At 31.8% G+C, this 16,220-nt stretch overlaps 1 protein-coding gene across 2 annotated transcripts in view; it reads left to right on the top strand.

Annotated features, from left to right (window-relative positions):
* The window catches only part of LOC118192039 (leucine-rich melanocyte differentiation-associated protein-like), a 188,810-nt gene that overhangs the window by 120,515 nt on the left and 52,075 nt on the right, over positions 1 to 16,220 (top strand). For both annotated transcript variants that reach the window (XM_035362925.2, XM_035362924.2), the window contains exon 7: positions 13,822 to 13,889. In XM_035362925.2, the coding sequence (XP_035218816.1) occupies positions 13,822 to 13,853 (32 nt within the window). In that variant the 3' untranslated portion in view covers positions 13,854 to 13,889. The remainder of the gene's footprint in view (positions 1 to 13,821; positions 13,890 to 16,220) is intronic.

Raw genomic sequence — 16,220 nt, 5'->3', positions numbered from 1 at the left:
TTTGAAGGCAGCATTTTGTACAGCATTTTCTAATGCAGCTTTCAGATTTTCTTTTTTGGTTTATTATACAAGTGCCCACATTCTTAATCTTTGAAACCAAAACATTTTGCATACTGAGAAATACGTATTGCTGCATTCAATTTACCAGGGGTAAAATAGTACTTCATCTAAAGCAGAAACACAATAACAAATCTTAAAACATTAGACCAGTGAAAACAGACAAGAGTTGCTTTTGAACGTTAATAATTAGTAAAATCATTTATCAAGCATTGATTTCAAGTAAAAAAAAATCATACATTTCTAACGAAGAAACGAGTGGCTCTTCTTCAGGAGCTAATTCTTCTAAGAATAATTAATCGCAAATCGTAATTATTCTTAAAGAAGAAATATTAATTTAACTTTCCGTTAATCATCTAAAAAAACACCAGTGGTCTGTTAGTTATTAAAGACGCTTTCGTTAGCCATTAAATTTATGTTGCTAGAAATTCATTAAAAATTTATCAGTTTTTATTATTCGCACTTTAGTTTATCATAGAAAATAGTGTTCTCTCGGCCATTCCGTAGATTTGTTTTGGCCAGATACTATCTTATACTATACCACAATAATGAAATAGCCCTTACGCCATCAGCCCATTAATCATACTTCTTTAATGTCTTCACAGTCACGAAAATTCGCAAAACTTAATCAGCTATTTTAATTTGCCCATTCATAACTCAACAGAATTGACATCATTTTTAGTCCAAAGGAACAATTTGCCCAGCAGGACTATTAATTTCGTTTTGGCATTTGCGTTGATTCACTACAAGTGTTGCTTCACTTTTCAAATTGTTGCCACCAAATATTATCGAATTTAATCTCTTTAAATTTATTTTTCTTTAAATATGATATTTAAAGAAATTAAATAATGAAGGATCTGCATAAATGCATGCATGTTTCTCGCATTGTGATAAAATAGCACCTAGAGCCATCCAATTTTGAATAACGCAATCCTCCTGCGAATATGGGCATCTGGAAGCCCAAATTTGAAATTCATTTATTATCGATTTCATATTTTGTAAAACTTTTAACGAATTTTTGATTAACAAACTTTTGATTAATAAACCTTTTAGAATTTAAAACTTTTCGTTATCGGATAACATGAAAAGTTCATCCTGTTCGTCTTCTGTCATATCTTCAGGCACGTCATCGATTTCTGTTTTATTTTCACCGACACTATTACTCTCATGCATAAATAAATAATCATCATGCATTTTAATTAAAACTTTCAATGTTCACTTCAAAATCACGGCTTGAAATGACCACAGAAAGAGAAAACGTCTGAATCATAATTCCGCAAATTCTTTCGGTTTGGAAGTGCTTTCTTACTCCAAATTTTATTCCCCTTTTCTCGAAGTCCTACAATAGCATTCTTTTGGACACTTGCACTGAATACAATGCATCCTCTTTGCAGGTATATTTACTCCTTTAAGCATTTAAACCACACACATATTTTTGCCCATATCGCTTGTCAATTCGGTATACCATTCGAAAGGCTAGGACAAACCGTCGAATAAGTGACCTCAGAAGATAAGAGCATTGCACATGTACCTTTGGGTATCTTCGTAAAGAATTGGGTGCGCGTTATACGGCAAATATACATAAAATTTTTTAAAAATATAGCTTGAAATTATAGATGCGCGTTATACGCCATAAAATACGATATATCAGTGATTAAAACTACTTTTTCATATTCTTCGAACTTAATGTATCTCCGAATAAATATTTCCTAATATTCCGTTATACGTTGTTTTATGAAAAAATTGCTTCTAATGTCATGTTCTACCATCCTTTAAAGCTGTGACCATCAGTAATCTTACGCCCTTATAATATAATAGGTAATTTACTAGCATATACGTATACAATATCAGTAAATCATAAAACTCTTCTTTATATAATATTGTTGGTAATAAAAAATATCACTTTAAATCGTTTTAAAAGGGAAGACCTTTAAAAAGGCTAGCAGTGGAATCAATAGTTTTGGTATTTGAATTTAAATTGGGTTAGAATGCAAATTCAACATTAGTAAAACTGTGTGTCAAAAATACCACCAAATTATTGACAGTGAACTCCTTAATTTAGTTTCCTAAATCTCACGAAAGAGATAAAGCAAATGAAAGTAACCAGTTGAAAATGCTTATTCAGAAGAAGATATTATTTCATTGAAGTCAACTGGAGGATCTACATCACTGGTGGGACTCAGCCGTTTCACACCGGATGAGAACTGGATCCTAGTTTAAAAAATCGAGTTGAAATATTTATTTAGCCAATATATTTTATACAGTAATTAAATTTATTGTTTATTTAAACAGTTCTTAAATTCCATCACTGGTTAAAATATTGGTATTCATAAAAGTAGACAAAACAGCAACCTTGTGTGTGTGACGTAGATTTTAATTAAAACTCCATCGATTTCGAAAGCGAACAGATACAGACCCCTCTTCGTCGGGAATCAAAAAACTGCTTGTGAAGTATTTCTACTTCTGAGGGAGAGCTATTACTGTTCTTCCTAGAAATCGAGCGCTTTAATTAAAATCGACGCCCAACACAAAGCTGCTGTTTTGCTTAATTTTAAGTTTTTCTTTAGAATGTTTCTCCTTTTTCTTGATGACATTCATCTTAAATAATTATCGCGCGTAATAATGATATGGTGTATAATAATCGTATGGTAAGATTTAAAAAAATATGCATTTAACAATTGCACACAATGATTGTAATTAACTTTAATTAATTTTTTTCAAATCAGGATTTATTATTTATAACTCTCAGAAGATCTGAACTAATTTTTTTTTTATAATTCATAATTTTTATGATTTTCTTAGAGATCACCCATTGTTTTCCTTATCGGATCGAACAAATCAAATATTTGATCCTTTGAAGGTCACAGGGAGTTTCATTTTATTACCATTAAACAAATTACGATCGTCTCTATACATTTTCTGAAACTTGTTTATTCTAGAAAGGCTGAGTGTAAGATAGAAAGCATGCATATTGATTTTTTGTAAAAAGAAATGAAACATGTATAAAATTTCTTGATAGCCTGCATTTCGAAGACATTCATTCACAAAATTTAGAATGCTTACAACCGCGTAGACGTAAGAAGGCTTATAACTTTCATACCATAACTATATAGAGTTAATATTTCTGATTATAGAAAAAATTAGATCTTTTAATAGACTTATAAATATTGTATGAAAAGAACTTGATGTTTTCAAATGTTGATATATGTCAAACATTAAGCTGAATCTGGTAGTTAAGCTCTCTTTATCTTCAGGATCATAAGTTCAGCAGGTTTAATTCTATAATGCTAAATTCTACCGCAGATGAATAAGGGCTACAAAACTCCATCACGTATAGTCTTATTTAAGAGTCTCCTTTTTTTTATTTAAAATTTAGTTGCAGAACATGCTCGATGTCAAAATACATATTTACAAGAGACTTTACATTCATCGGCCTTCTGCTTTTTCTCAACTTCATTCTTATACCGTTTGTATGTTAATTTTAATATTTTCGTTTTTGTTACAATGTTTGCCATTGACGAAGTGTTTTTAGTTTTTTTTCCGAGGTTAGTTCATAACGTTTTACATGCTGAGTTTGATAAAGATTAGTCCTAACTTTTGGGAAGTAAAGGTGATTATAGTACGTATTTTTTCTTTCACTTCGACGGCCTGCCAGCGGCCGAGCGATGAAATCGCTGAACACTGGTAGTTATGACCAAGGTTCGATTCCAGGCAAAAAAGGGCTGCATGGACGTTTTCTTGGTTTTCTTCACGTGTAACCTGCATACCAGACAGTTCCCTTAGAAATTCCTCCACAAATGCATCCCTTCCATTAGGCGGATAGCCCTCGTCTACTTTGCCCTAATCAAGTAAATTTCTTTCATATCTGTACGCTTTCTAAGATTTTAACACGAGAAATTATAGGTTCTCTATCAGTAACTAGCAAACAAAATAAGTATTCTAAGCAAAATATTTCATCGCTTTCATAGCTATATTCTCCCATAGTTTGAATGGAGGATTTAAACTGAAATCCTTCAGCTCTTTTTAAAGGAAACACCAACCTCCTGTAACAAATTATTAATTGGAAGTTAACTATAGTATTCTGAAATGAAGTAGGTAATATAACAAATTTTATAGTTTGAGTACGTAGAACATGATATTTAATAAGGTAACACACAAAATGCATTTAACAATTGCACAATGATTGTAATTAATTGTAATGATTGTAATCGAGTGTGCAATATATATTTAGAAATTATCCCCGAGTATATTTTGATTTATTTTGAAAATATATGCTTTTGTTTCCAAAAAACTTTAAAGTGGTGCAAAAATATAAAGAAAATTTTTTAAAAAATCTGAAAGTTTTTTTAACATTTTGTGTGTTACCTTTATTTATTAAATATCATGTTCTACGTACTCAAACTATAAAATTCAGTTCAACAGCAATATCGAAAATTAATTTTAAAATGAGCATATCTTTAGAATTTCCGATACAGAGTCTCTTGCGCTGGAGATAATTTTTTTTTTTCGTACAATGTTGCCATGAAATCGTTTAGTTTTTTAATGAAAATTCGTTGAAGGGTTACAAAATCTGAAATCGATAATAAAACAAATTTCAAATTCAAATTAGGGCTTCCACATGCCCATATTCTATGGAAGATTACGTTATTCAAATTTTGATGGCTCTAGGTACCGTTGTTTTATCACAATGGAGAAACATACATACATTTATGCAGATTCTTCATTATTTAATTTCTTTAAATATAAGACAGGGAGTTAATATATGGTGGCAACGATTTGAAAAGTGATACAGCCTCTTAAAGTTTTAGACGCAAATATGCCAAAACGAAATTAATAGTCCTTCAGGGCAAAGTGCCCCTTTGGACTACTAAATGGATAAATATCTAATAAGAAAGTGAACTATATGCGTAATAATTATGTTTATAATTGCCTATTATTTAAAGAATGTTAATACAAATGTGACAGCCATCTACCAATCTGCAATGCAAGTGGATCGAAAAGCAATACATTTTAAGAAGCAAGCTTTTTCGCTAAGTTATGAAAGAAACTCATAAAATCCTCAAATAAAATGAAAATATTAGGAAACGAATAATTCTGTAATCAGAATTTAAGAAGATTTTATGTTTGAATGCTGTGATTATGATTCCTGGTTCTTCGAAAAGTAACTGTTTATAGGAAATCATTTTGACATATTACAATATTTCTAAACCAATCAAGCGTTAAATAATTAAATTTGAATTAGGATATGTATTTTAATACGGAACTTCTTTTAAAATAGCATTAATTCTTAAAAAATGTAAAAAAAAAGCTTTACTGTCGGAAGATGAGGAAATCTTTTTTTAATTCCTAGAAAGTTATTTCTAAGTTGTAATAAAATAATTGTTGCAAAATTACTTAAAGCCAGCTGTTCCATAATAAGTGCGAGTGAAAGGAAAGTATGCAGTAAAAACGGAAGCTCAAACGTATGTAATAAAAATTAAGTAATCGAGTGTGCAATAATCTGAAGGTTTAAATAAATTTTATTAATCCTATTATGGTATTTACTTCGTCTGATTTTAAATATTTTGCTTTAAAGAATCTATAATCAAAATGGCTTGATTCTGGAAGAGTATAACGAGATATCATTTCATGCTTCAAAGTTTTATTATAAAATTTGATATCAGTGCAGTGGGACTAAGTGAATTTACAAGATTCAAACGCATTATATAACTTTAGAATTCCAGAGCCATATAATTTTATATGCATCATGTTGCTAGCAGCTAGGGCGATTATGCATGATCATATCTTGGCTTGGCCTATGAAATATCATCTTTTAATGAAATGAGGAAGTAAACAGTAGGAATCAGTATGACAAACTGATGTTCTAGCAACTCGTTTGAGTATTCGGGTTTAAAATTTGTTAAAAACTCACAGAAAAAAAGGATTTATTATTATGTTAAATTAGAAGCGCTGGATAGCTATTTAATAGCGCTGTGGAAAGCGTTTACTTAGATTAGTTTAAGACCATTGAAAGTCATATTTAATTCGTTAGTTCATAAGTAACTTTTCTTATTAATCACTTGCATCATCTGTGTTTGAGAATTGAGTCACGAAGCTGATAGACGTCTTATATTAAACAATGCTCTGCAATGCTTTGGATGACTTATTCTTTAGATGCTTTGGATGACCACCAGCGGTCGAGCGGTAAAATCGCTAAATATTGGTAGTTCGGTTCGGGGTTCGAATCCCGGCAAACGTGTTGACTGCATGGGCATTTTCGTAATTTTCTCCATTTGCAACGTGTATAGGAGCCAGTTTTCCTTAGGAAGTTCTCCATGAAGTCATCTCTCTTTTACGCAGATAACCCTCGTGTGCTTTGCCCTAATTAAATAAACCAAACCAATCTCTGCTATTGGTCTGTAAATTTGTTACTGAAGGCCAATTCAAGCTGCCAAAGGAATCTCAGAGCATTGAAAATTATCTTTAATCGCTAGTTCATAAGTAACTTTTCTTATTAATCACTTGCATCATCTGTGTTTGATAATTGAGTCACGAAGCTGATAGACGTTGTTTGATATAAAATGCGATGAGTTACGAGAGATAATGGCGCTGGTTCCAAAATAAAACTAACTAAGTTAGGCCACACAAACATTTAATTATTTACATAATGTACAAGGTTACAAGTTAGGTGCACCGTTAGCACAGACAAAGTGGAACGAGCGAACGCACCATAAGTCCGCTGCGTACATTCTTCAACAACCAACTCAACTAAATTTGGCTCTTCTCACAAGAGGGCGCTGATCCTAGAGGGCGATATATTAAACCGAACAGATGTCTTATATTAAGCAATGTTATGGATGACTTATTCTTTGGATGCTTTTGATGACCACCAGCGGTCGAGCGGTAAAATCGCTAAATATTGGTAGTTCGATCCGGGGTTCGAATCCCGGCAAACGTGCTGACTTCATGGGCATTTTCGTAATTTTCCCCCATTTGCAACGTGTATACGAGCCCGTTTTCCTTAGGAAGTTCTCTACGAAGTCATTTCTCTCTTACGCAGATAATCTTCGAATGCTTTGCCCTAATTAAATAAACCAAACCAATCTTTGTTATTGGTCCGTAAATTTGTTACTGAAGGCCAGTTCAAGCTGTCAGAGGAATCTGAGCGAGTTTTCGCATACACAGAGAAATGAGACATCTAAGAATTAAATATGCATTAGTAAAAGTTTGTTAATTTCACAACTCAGAGATTCAGGTATTCACAAAATAATGAGGCTGCACAACTTGCGAAACACAGTTTCAAAAACAGGTTAATTATTTCTACAATCGAAACAGGTTAATATCTAATTGGCATAATAAGATATAGATATCATTAAGCTATTTTCAACAAGGGATGTGATAAATCAACTATGTTCTTCCCGGGATTCGAACGGGGAACTTCCATTTGTTAGCTGTACGTTTTACCATTTACATTATGATAGTACTCATAATTAAATAATTTCTTATAGTCTGCCCTACGTAAAAAGCATCTAGAGAGAGGCACGAACCCCAGTCGATCAAATACAGGTAGTCACAAATTAAATGTCTGTTGCATTTTTAGTTCAGAGGCCAATAAACAGAACACTTAGCATTTTTGGAGCGAGAACCATCAAAATTTGATTATGCCATCACCAGCTTTCGAACACCTGGTCTTTAGGTTTGTTGCTTGACCTGCTAACTTCTTACACCCCATGAACATGCACAGGAAAATGCGGTAATTCCCTGGACCACAGCGTACCCCGAAATAACTGAAATTAATTTTGAGCAATTATATTATATTTTAAAGTACAGACGTAAGTCCCCTCCAGAGTATTCTTCACCAATATCGATATACTTTTCTCAACAAACACAGATGCAGTTCTGGAACGTTTGATAATGAACATTATTTAAAGACACACAGCAAGTTTTCTTGCACCTTCTTCATCCCCAGTGAATTACTTAAGGGCTTCCTTTATCCATGTAATACGAAAAACAATGTGTCTGAAAGAGCAAGAAAAGATTTTATGAGTAGTATCCTGTTGTTCTCATGTAATAAATGTGGAATGGAGAGAATTTCTTCCGCGATCTGGTAAATGGTCTCTCGGATGACATTCATTAATAACCTATCGCACTTTATCAGTATTTTGCTTATTTATAGTCAATAGATATGCAAGTCGTAGACGTTTTCATATAACATTGCTTGCATAACTAGGAACCACTCGTACATTTGTGATTTACTCTATCTTTAAAGATTTGGCAGAGCATAGCAACGGTTTCTGTTGCAGTTTTCTTCAACTAAAACAAAATTTCACTCGCAGATATTTGTGGTTGAGCATCACAAAAATTGCAAGATGTTGATACCAGGAACGCACATTATTCAACACTGAGTACGAATCGCTATTTCTCAGACTGATGTTACTGTAATCTGTTATATTAATAGGCATCTCAAGGTCATTTTCTCCTCCCAAACTATGAGAATAACCAATGTCAGTAGGCAGACAAGGTCAAACCTTTCTCCTTCCGACGCTTCAGTCAGTGACCTACCTGCTCAATGACGTTCTGACGTCACTTTACTCACAGAAGTGGAAGAAACTTGTTCGCTTTGAAGTAGGATGTTGACGTCACCGTACTGGTTCACCTTGGTCAAGAAGATAAAGGCTTGCATTAATATAACCTTGACAACTACTGCTGCATAAAAAAAAATTGAATTTTCTAATTTGCTAAGGTCCCTTAATTGCTGCCATGTGGTGATAACGGCATAGGCTGCGATCGTAAATGGGGGGACGGTCGCCATGCGTATGTCCTTGTGTATACAGATAATGGGTTTTTGTATGCCACTGAAATGATTTTTACGAAAACCACTGAAAAATTACATACCACTGAAATTTGGAATGCTCTAAAACTTTTATTTAATAAGACGAAAATATTACTAATTTGCAATTTACTTTTCTAATTAGTTATTTAATGTAGTTAGATTAAATCTATGTATATTATGGTGTCTTTTCGTATCATAGCTATAAAAGAGCTTATGGTTATTATCTATCAATGATCTCTTAAAGACAATTTTGGTCGCCTATTTTCCCCAATGAGGATTCCAGAAAGTTAGGGCTGAGGGTAATTGGAAGGAGCTAAAACTTTCCAAATCCTCTTAAATAATAGTTATAACTTTGTAGGGTTTATATTTATTTTAACTAACATTTATTTTAAGTTTAAACTATCTTTCCTGTCAAGCCTTACTTTCCCCTGGAACTGCCAATGCCAGAGTATGTAAATTTTAGTAGAACGCGCAAGGATTCAAATTATCAGCGGAAGTATTCTGAGTTAAATAGAAAGGAAACGTGTTCGAGGTCTGCTGTTCTTACTTCACGAGCGCGGAGGTAGTTAGCCAGAAATTGAAGAACCCCGCGTTTCGGCCTATGTGCTTGCCTTGGAGAATTGTTAATCGTTCAACGTGATATTCAAAGTTTGCTGAATTAGCAGCGGTATTGTAAAACGCGGTGAGGTTAGTTACTTTTAGAGAACCTCGTAGTTAGAGTCTTGTTATTAGTTTCTTTTTAGGTTCTTATTTTTATTTTACCGCCGAGTCGGCGTCGTTTGTGAGCATCAAGAGCACGCAATTGTAACTTCTTAAGTTGAATAAAAAGGGACTTAAACCCTTAGCAAGACTCTGTCATTTTTCCAGTCACCTCTTGGTTGCATGCAAGTTGGAGGCGCGCAACTTTACAACTTCTTAGAATTTCTACTCATATAATAAATGCCAAGACGTGTTTCAAAACTCAGCTTAAAGATTCAGTTTAACACCTTTCTTAATATCTTAAATTTAAAAGATATTTTTAAGGTTTAACTAATTAAGAATTTTGTTCAAATTTCTACTCAGCCGCTTTAAATTCTATCTTTGTTTTGATTCTCAATTTCACATCTCCACTTAAACCTTCAACACAATCCGCCCAACCGGGATAGTTGTTAGTTACTATGACTGCCGTAACGGACGGCTCGGGTTCAAATCCAGGAAAAGGCATGAATGTTTGTATAATGTCTTTGCGGCATGGGGACACTCTAAATATGCGGCGAGCCGAAAGTCCTCTCGAGAGATATGTGCTAGAGGAAGAGGGGTGGAGGACCCTCCTCCTGCCCCCTGGGGTGCCCTTCATCAAAACTGGGGGCAGAATTGAGCAAAGTCGTACTGCCACCTGTACCTCAAGGCTCTTGCCAACGACAGGCGCAATCTTGACTCTTTGTCACCATGAATTTCGTGGAGTTATTGTGATGTTGCTGTCAGACAAGTAAGATAAGTCACAACAACAACAGATTCAACACGAAATCTACCGTGGCGAATTTGATGCCTCTCAGGAAGAAAACTCATTATTTTGAAGAAATTAAAAGTAGCTTACATTATGAAATATTTTATTTTAATTAACCAATTGTTACAGTTTAAAGCTTTACTGTAACTCTTCTTTTTGTAGCTCTCGTCAAGATGCGAATCAGATGGTAAGTACTTAAGCCGAGGATTTTGAATGTTTTAGTGTTAGAGTTTTTTTGCCACATAGTCTGCAATTTATGTTATATCGCCCAACTTTTCCAGTAAATATCCAGACTTCAGTCATTTACTTTTGTTAATAAGCGCCCATTAAAATACTGAGCAAATTTTAGTAGAACAGTGCAGTCTCCGACTACGTTACTTTTAATTTGAAACTGTGGACTTCTCTGTTCTTAGCAACAACAGAAAGATTTAAAAGTGACTGCGGTGCTCTCGCCTTTTTTTTTCACTGACGCCGCTGGGCTACTAGCGAAAGTGGAATGCAGCGAACTGTACATATTTGCTTTAAAAATTATAATTTAGTTTTCTTCTACGCATTTGTGTGATAAGTCTACGCATTTGTGTGATTAGGGATTTTAATCCCTAATTCAAATAAAGTAACGAAATCGACTGGATATACTCGCCATTGTCAGATTTAAACATACTAATATGCATTTAAACAAGGACAGCTGCATAACAACTGGCGGGTTCATCAATCACATTAATGCGAGTATTAAGACTTATTTAATTTTTAGTTAATAAGATGAAGATTAATGAAACTCATAGCCTTGAATTATTAGAAACAAATATAAATTTGATTCCATTAATTAAATTACTTAATATCTATATAAAATTAAATGAGTTTTAATTAAATATATTTTTAAAATATATGTATACTTATAGTATCATATGCTAAATAAATTGCTTTCAAGGTGGACGTAAATAAGGGAGTCCACAGAATACTCCAATTTATAAAAGTGGTCTCTACTTGAGAAAAGCTCGAGAAACATTGATGCAATGCATAAGATGTATAAATGTAATGAAATTCTTCTCATGGTGTTAGTCTAAGCCAAGTATAAATCTTCCGGTAACACTCTTATTTTCCCATTTGTAACCTTTCGCTCTTCATTTTGCATTCGCGTCTCATATAATTTGGAGGAAATGATAGTAATAATAATAAAATCAGCTTAAAATTTACTTTCTGTTTTGTAAAGTAAATGCGTATTTTCTTTGTGACAATCTTCCAAGACCGCAGGGTCTTATGCTTCAAAGAATCCACGACGGTTCAACGGAAGAGGATAGGAAAGCTGGGATTTTAATCTTCTTTAGATATTTAATTACATGAGAATGCTGCCAACATGCTCTTAAATGCTTAACGTGGCTGTGGGATGCTCGAAAGTGAGCCAAAAAGGAAAAATTGTTGCCACAAATACGAAGGAAAAAAGATTTAGGATCACCAATCCTCAGGAAATATAAATTCTTTTCAAGTAGGTTATTAAAAATTTAAAATTCATTAGAAATTTTTAGTGTTTCAGGTAGTCAAGTTGGTACATTGCAGGAAAAATACATGAATAAATTAAAATGACTTGAGTATCGTAATAACTATTTTTAATTTTGTTATCGTAAATCTTAAAGAATCCTTTTATTTACGTTCCTTACAGAAGTGAAAGCTAAGTAAACTCTTTATGACGGTTCAAATTAAAGTATTTGGAAAAAAATTAATATCGGCGATCTGAGAATTTTTAAATCAAAGTGAATTTTTAAAAAATTGAATAAAGTGGCCCAGTCGCAGAAGAATTTAAACGAAAGATTTTCTAGTTAAAAAAAAAAAAAAAAAAAAAAAAAAAAAAAAAAAAACTTAAAAGTTTAGTATATCTTTTGAAGAACCAGTTTCGACAAATAAATCGATTCAGACTATTTTCAAACTGCATGAAAACCATTGTATGAATACTATTGAGATAATTATCTATAATAATTTTGATATTGTTGTCTATCTATAACTGCGATAATTAACTTTTTTTTAAAATAATAATAAATTTGATATTGTTGGACTTAAAAATATAGTAATCTGCAGCTACCACACTGGATTTTCATGTTTCATTTATGAACTTTAAGTTTTTAATAATTCAACTGTTAAAAATTATTTGAACATTTAATTAAATTTATAAAGGCAGTTTATAAAAGCAGTTTATAATGTTTATAAAGGCTTCACAAGTTTACAAATTGTAAAACTAATTCTTTGTTCTCTTTTCAAAAACAGGAATTTTCAAAATATGTTAAATAAGCTATGGCGATTTTCTGAATCTTTTCAGTATACCAAGTCACGATTTTATAACGCTGTTATGACACGTTTTATTCCTTCAAGGACTATGTAACATCGCTTAGAAATATAAACTTTGAAAGAAAGGTGGCATGACCCATTTTTTTCCTATGCTGATGTATAGATTACTTTCCTTACACTCATAAACTTCTTAAACTCACTACTTTGAGAAACATTGCATTTGCTTTCTTCATTATTTTGCCTTTCTATGAATTAACAACTATAAAAATAAAATATAAAAAAAAAACTTTTCTTTAAGTTATAGTTAAACGTACTAAAACTAAAAACGTCTTTCTTTAACTAGCACAACATTCTTGATTATTAGTGATTCAATACAAAACCGCGGGGTGCTGATAAAAGTACTTCATTTGTCATTAAAGAACAGTGGAAATATTAATTCAAAATTGATATACCTGTGAATGACTCTATTACGCTTATATAAATATCTCTTTTACAATATGATTAAAAATCTGGTCTTGCAAATTTAGGTTTAGGTATTTATGATCAAGAAGGTTACAATGGATGAAATTTATCCCATGCTTTTACTTAGTTCACAAATGGTATTTTTCTCTGTGGCCAAGTTTTGACATAGACGTTTTAAACTATTTCACAATTAAGCTGTATAAGGAGCCTACTGCGGTACCGAAGGCTCGGGTTCGAATCCCGGAGAAGGTGTTGTTTTTCGAAATTCATTCGACTTTTTATCGACCATTTTGATACTTTGACTGCATTTTACTAAATACATACAATTTAAAATGGTTTTAGAAGTATATTAGATAAAAGAAATATGGCCCCATCTTTTAAATAATTATGAGATGACGGAAAGATAAATGGTATAGAAATTCTTTCGACAACTTTGATCCCACAAGAGGATTTTTTAAGAAAAAATTCTATGATTGCGCAGATTTTATTGGCATAATGAAAAATTATCAATAAAAGTGTGTTTTTTTTTTATTATGCAGAGTAATCCAAAAAGATACAAATTGTTTAGCATCTTTGACATAAAATAATTATTCATGACGGAAGAAAACTATGCTATCTACAATAGGACAAAGTTTTACTAACGCAATAAAAAATGTAATAAATGTATTTTATAAATTATTTAATGTTTGTTTTGTTTAATAAAACTTTGATATTTCTTCTGCCACAGGTATCAACTTACAGAAGAAACATCATCTTTAAATAAATCATATGCCATGTGGGGCATGTGCTCAAAAGGTAATCAAACTCTTACCATACATATTGCAAAAAATTCCCATTTAGTGTTTCAGTGGCTGTCTGAAAAATAGGTAAGAATAGCGCGTATGCAGAGGATTTGTGTCGAAGATAGTCACAGGATATAATGACAGGTAACTTTGATGGCCAGCTGCAAAATGTCAGGTCATTGCTTGTGAGTAATGCAGTCAAACCAATGTGTGGCAGGTGTTCTTTTAGGTAGTATCCATAAAAGGTTTTGACATTTCTCTTGTCCATTCGTTACTTTTTGGTGTTCTACCATAAAAAGATGCGTTATAACGATTGTATAAAAGCAGTTTCTTTTCTCTCAAATTGTTCTCTATTGCTTTAGCAAATATTCTTTTGTTGAAAAATAGTTAGTAATTCTTCAGAATTTCTTTTGAAATATTGCGTAATTTCTATAAATACATAGCCCATTGCAACATATAAAAATGTCATAAGAAAGAAGAGATCGCGTTGTTATTCACATTCAAAATATGAAAGCGCGAATATGTGAATGGTCTCTTACTTGGAAAAATGATATACAGGAAGCTCGTAAATTTCATAGAACCCCGAATCAAAAAATTATTGAACTTAAACCTACAAACAATTTCATTCCTTTTTTGTTTATTGTTCAAAAAATTTCTTTAATTTTTCTAATTAAAATAATATTAATTATTTTAATTTAAATTACACGTTTTGAAATTAGAATATTAATTTAGTTTAGAATCGATTAGATTTTTTACGCAGATTTTAACTGAATTTCTTGCATAAGTATATTTTCTCTAATTTATGAAATATAGAATAATTCTACATCAGAATGCTTGAATTAAAATAATGTTCATTATTATTATTATCATTATTATTATTATTGTTATCCTTCCTCAAACGTTGGTTAAGTAGTATAACCAATTTTATTTAAAATTTCCATTATAAATATATACATGGTTAGTAGTAAAGACTTTTGTATATGTAAATTTTTTTTTTTTTTTTTTTAGATAGAGTATTATTTCAAGAAACTAAAATACACAAATAATTTAGGAAGTAGTTTTTTTTTAGATAATATGTAAAAAAAGTTAATGGAACATTCTGATGTATTACGAGTTAAAAAAAAATCTAAGATTTTTTCAGATAAAAGGAAATGGTTTAGATGAAATAATTTAGACTTTAAGATTTAATTGGATCTAATAAGATCCTAACTTTTATATTTTATTTCATATTTATATTTCAAATTCTTAAGCTCCAAAGAATTAACTCAGGGAAATCACAATACATTGTAAAAATTTATGACCTTGTTCTTGTATTTCGGAATTAATTTTTTGTTCCTGGAAACATTAAATATCTTCAAGAATGAAAATGAACAAATAAATTACCTCAAAACGTCTTACATCAAAAGTGGTAATATTACCTTCAAATTTACTTTTATAATTTTTTTGTTTGAATTTGGATACATAATACCTCAGAACATTTTAGTAGACAAGAAAAAAATTTACAGTCTAAATTCGTACAAGAGTTCTTTTCAGGTTATAAATTAACTAGATGTAAACTGAAAGCATTTCTTTTTCACGGGAAACTACACAAATTTAATCTAAAATCCTTAGATATTGACACACATTTTTGCTCAAAGTTAATGAAGCATCAGATGTTAGAGTTTTAAGAGAAAGGAAGAAGTATCTGGAAACTAGGCAAAACTAACTTCTTTGCGATAGGATAAGGAAGGTGATGAGATTTGCGACTGGACCTAAATTGCGTAATTGCTGTATTGAGCTATACTTCCGCTGGTAAATTCCATCTTTCAATTATCTTTTTTTTCCTGATTTCTGTAAAGAAATTCTGAACTTGTTGGTATGCTTGTATTTGTTTAGATTGCGTCTTCCGTTTCCTTTGCAACTTCTTTTATATTCTTAATACATGCATCAGTTACGCACTGATAACAATGGTGAAGGTTCGACTTTTTTACAGGTTAAGATGAAAATCACGAAAACCTAAAACAACAACTGCAAAGAAAGTAACCTAAAACTAAGTATGTGCAATTGCTAGCGCTTTTAAATTTACATTGGCAAACTATGCGGGAGAGAGACAAACTAGAATTCTTGAGCAAATTTTTACGTATCGTTGAAAAACGTTTTGCTTTGTTCCTAAGTTTGCATTGACAAAGTATGAGGGAAAGACACAGACAAGAATTTAGTAAAATTTTATGTACTGTTGAAAAAACGTTATTTTATGTTAATTTATTGTAGTTTTGACTACATTAACCGCATTGGAAGTATTTAAATACAGAAAAATCCATGGGTAATCATGAATCAAACAATTGATCTCACATATTGGAAGCTA

The sequence above is a fragment of the Stegodyphus dumicola genome, chromosome 7 (genome assembly GCF_044657685.1).
Source record: "Stegodyphus dumicola isolate Sdum_Otavi_A_Nest chromosome 7, ASM4465768v1".
Taxonomy (NCBI): Eukaryota; Metazoa; Arthropoda; class Arachnida; order Araneae; family Eresidae; genus Stegodyphus; species Stegodyphus dumicola.
Note: the sequence above shows the minus strand (reverse complement) of the source record. Positions and strands in the feature narration are given on the sequence as shown.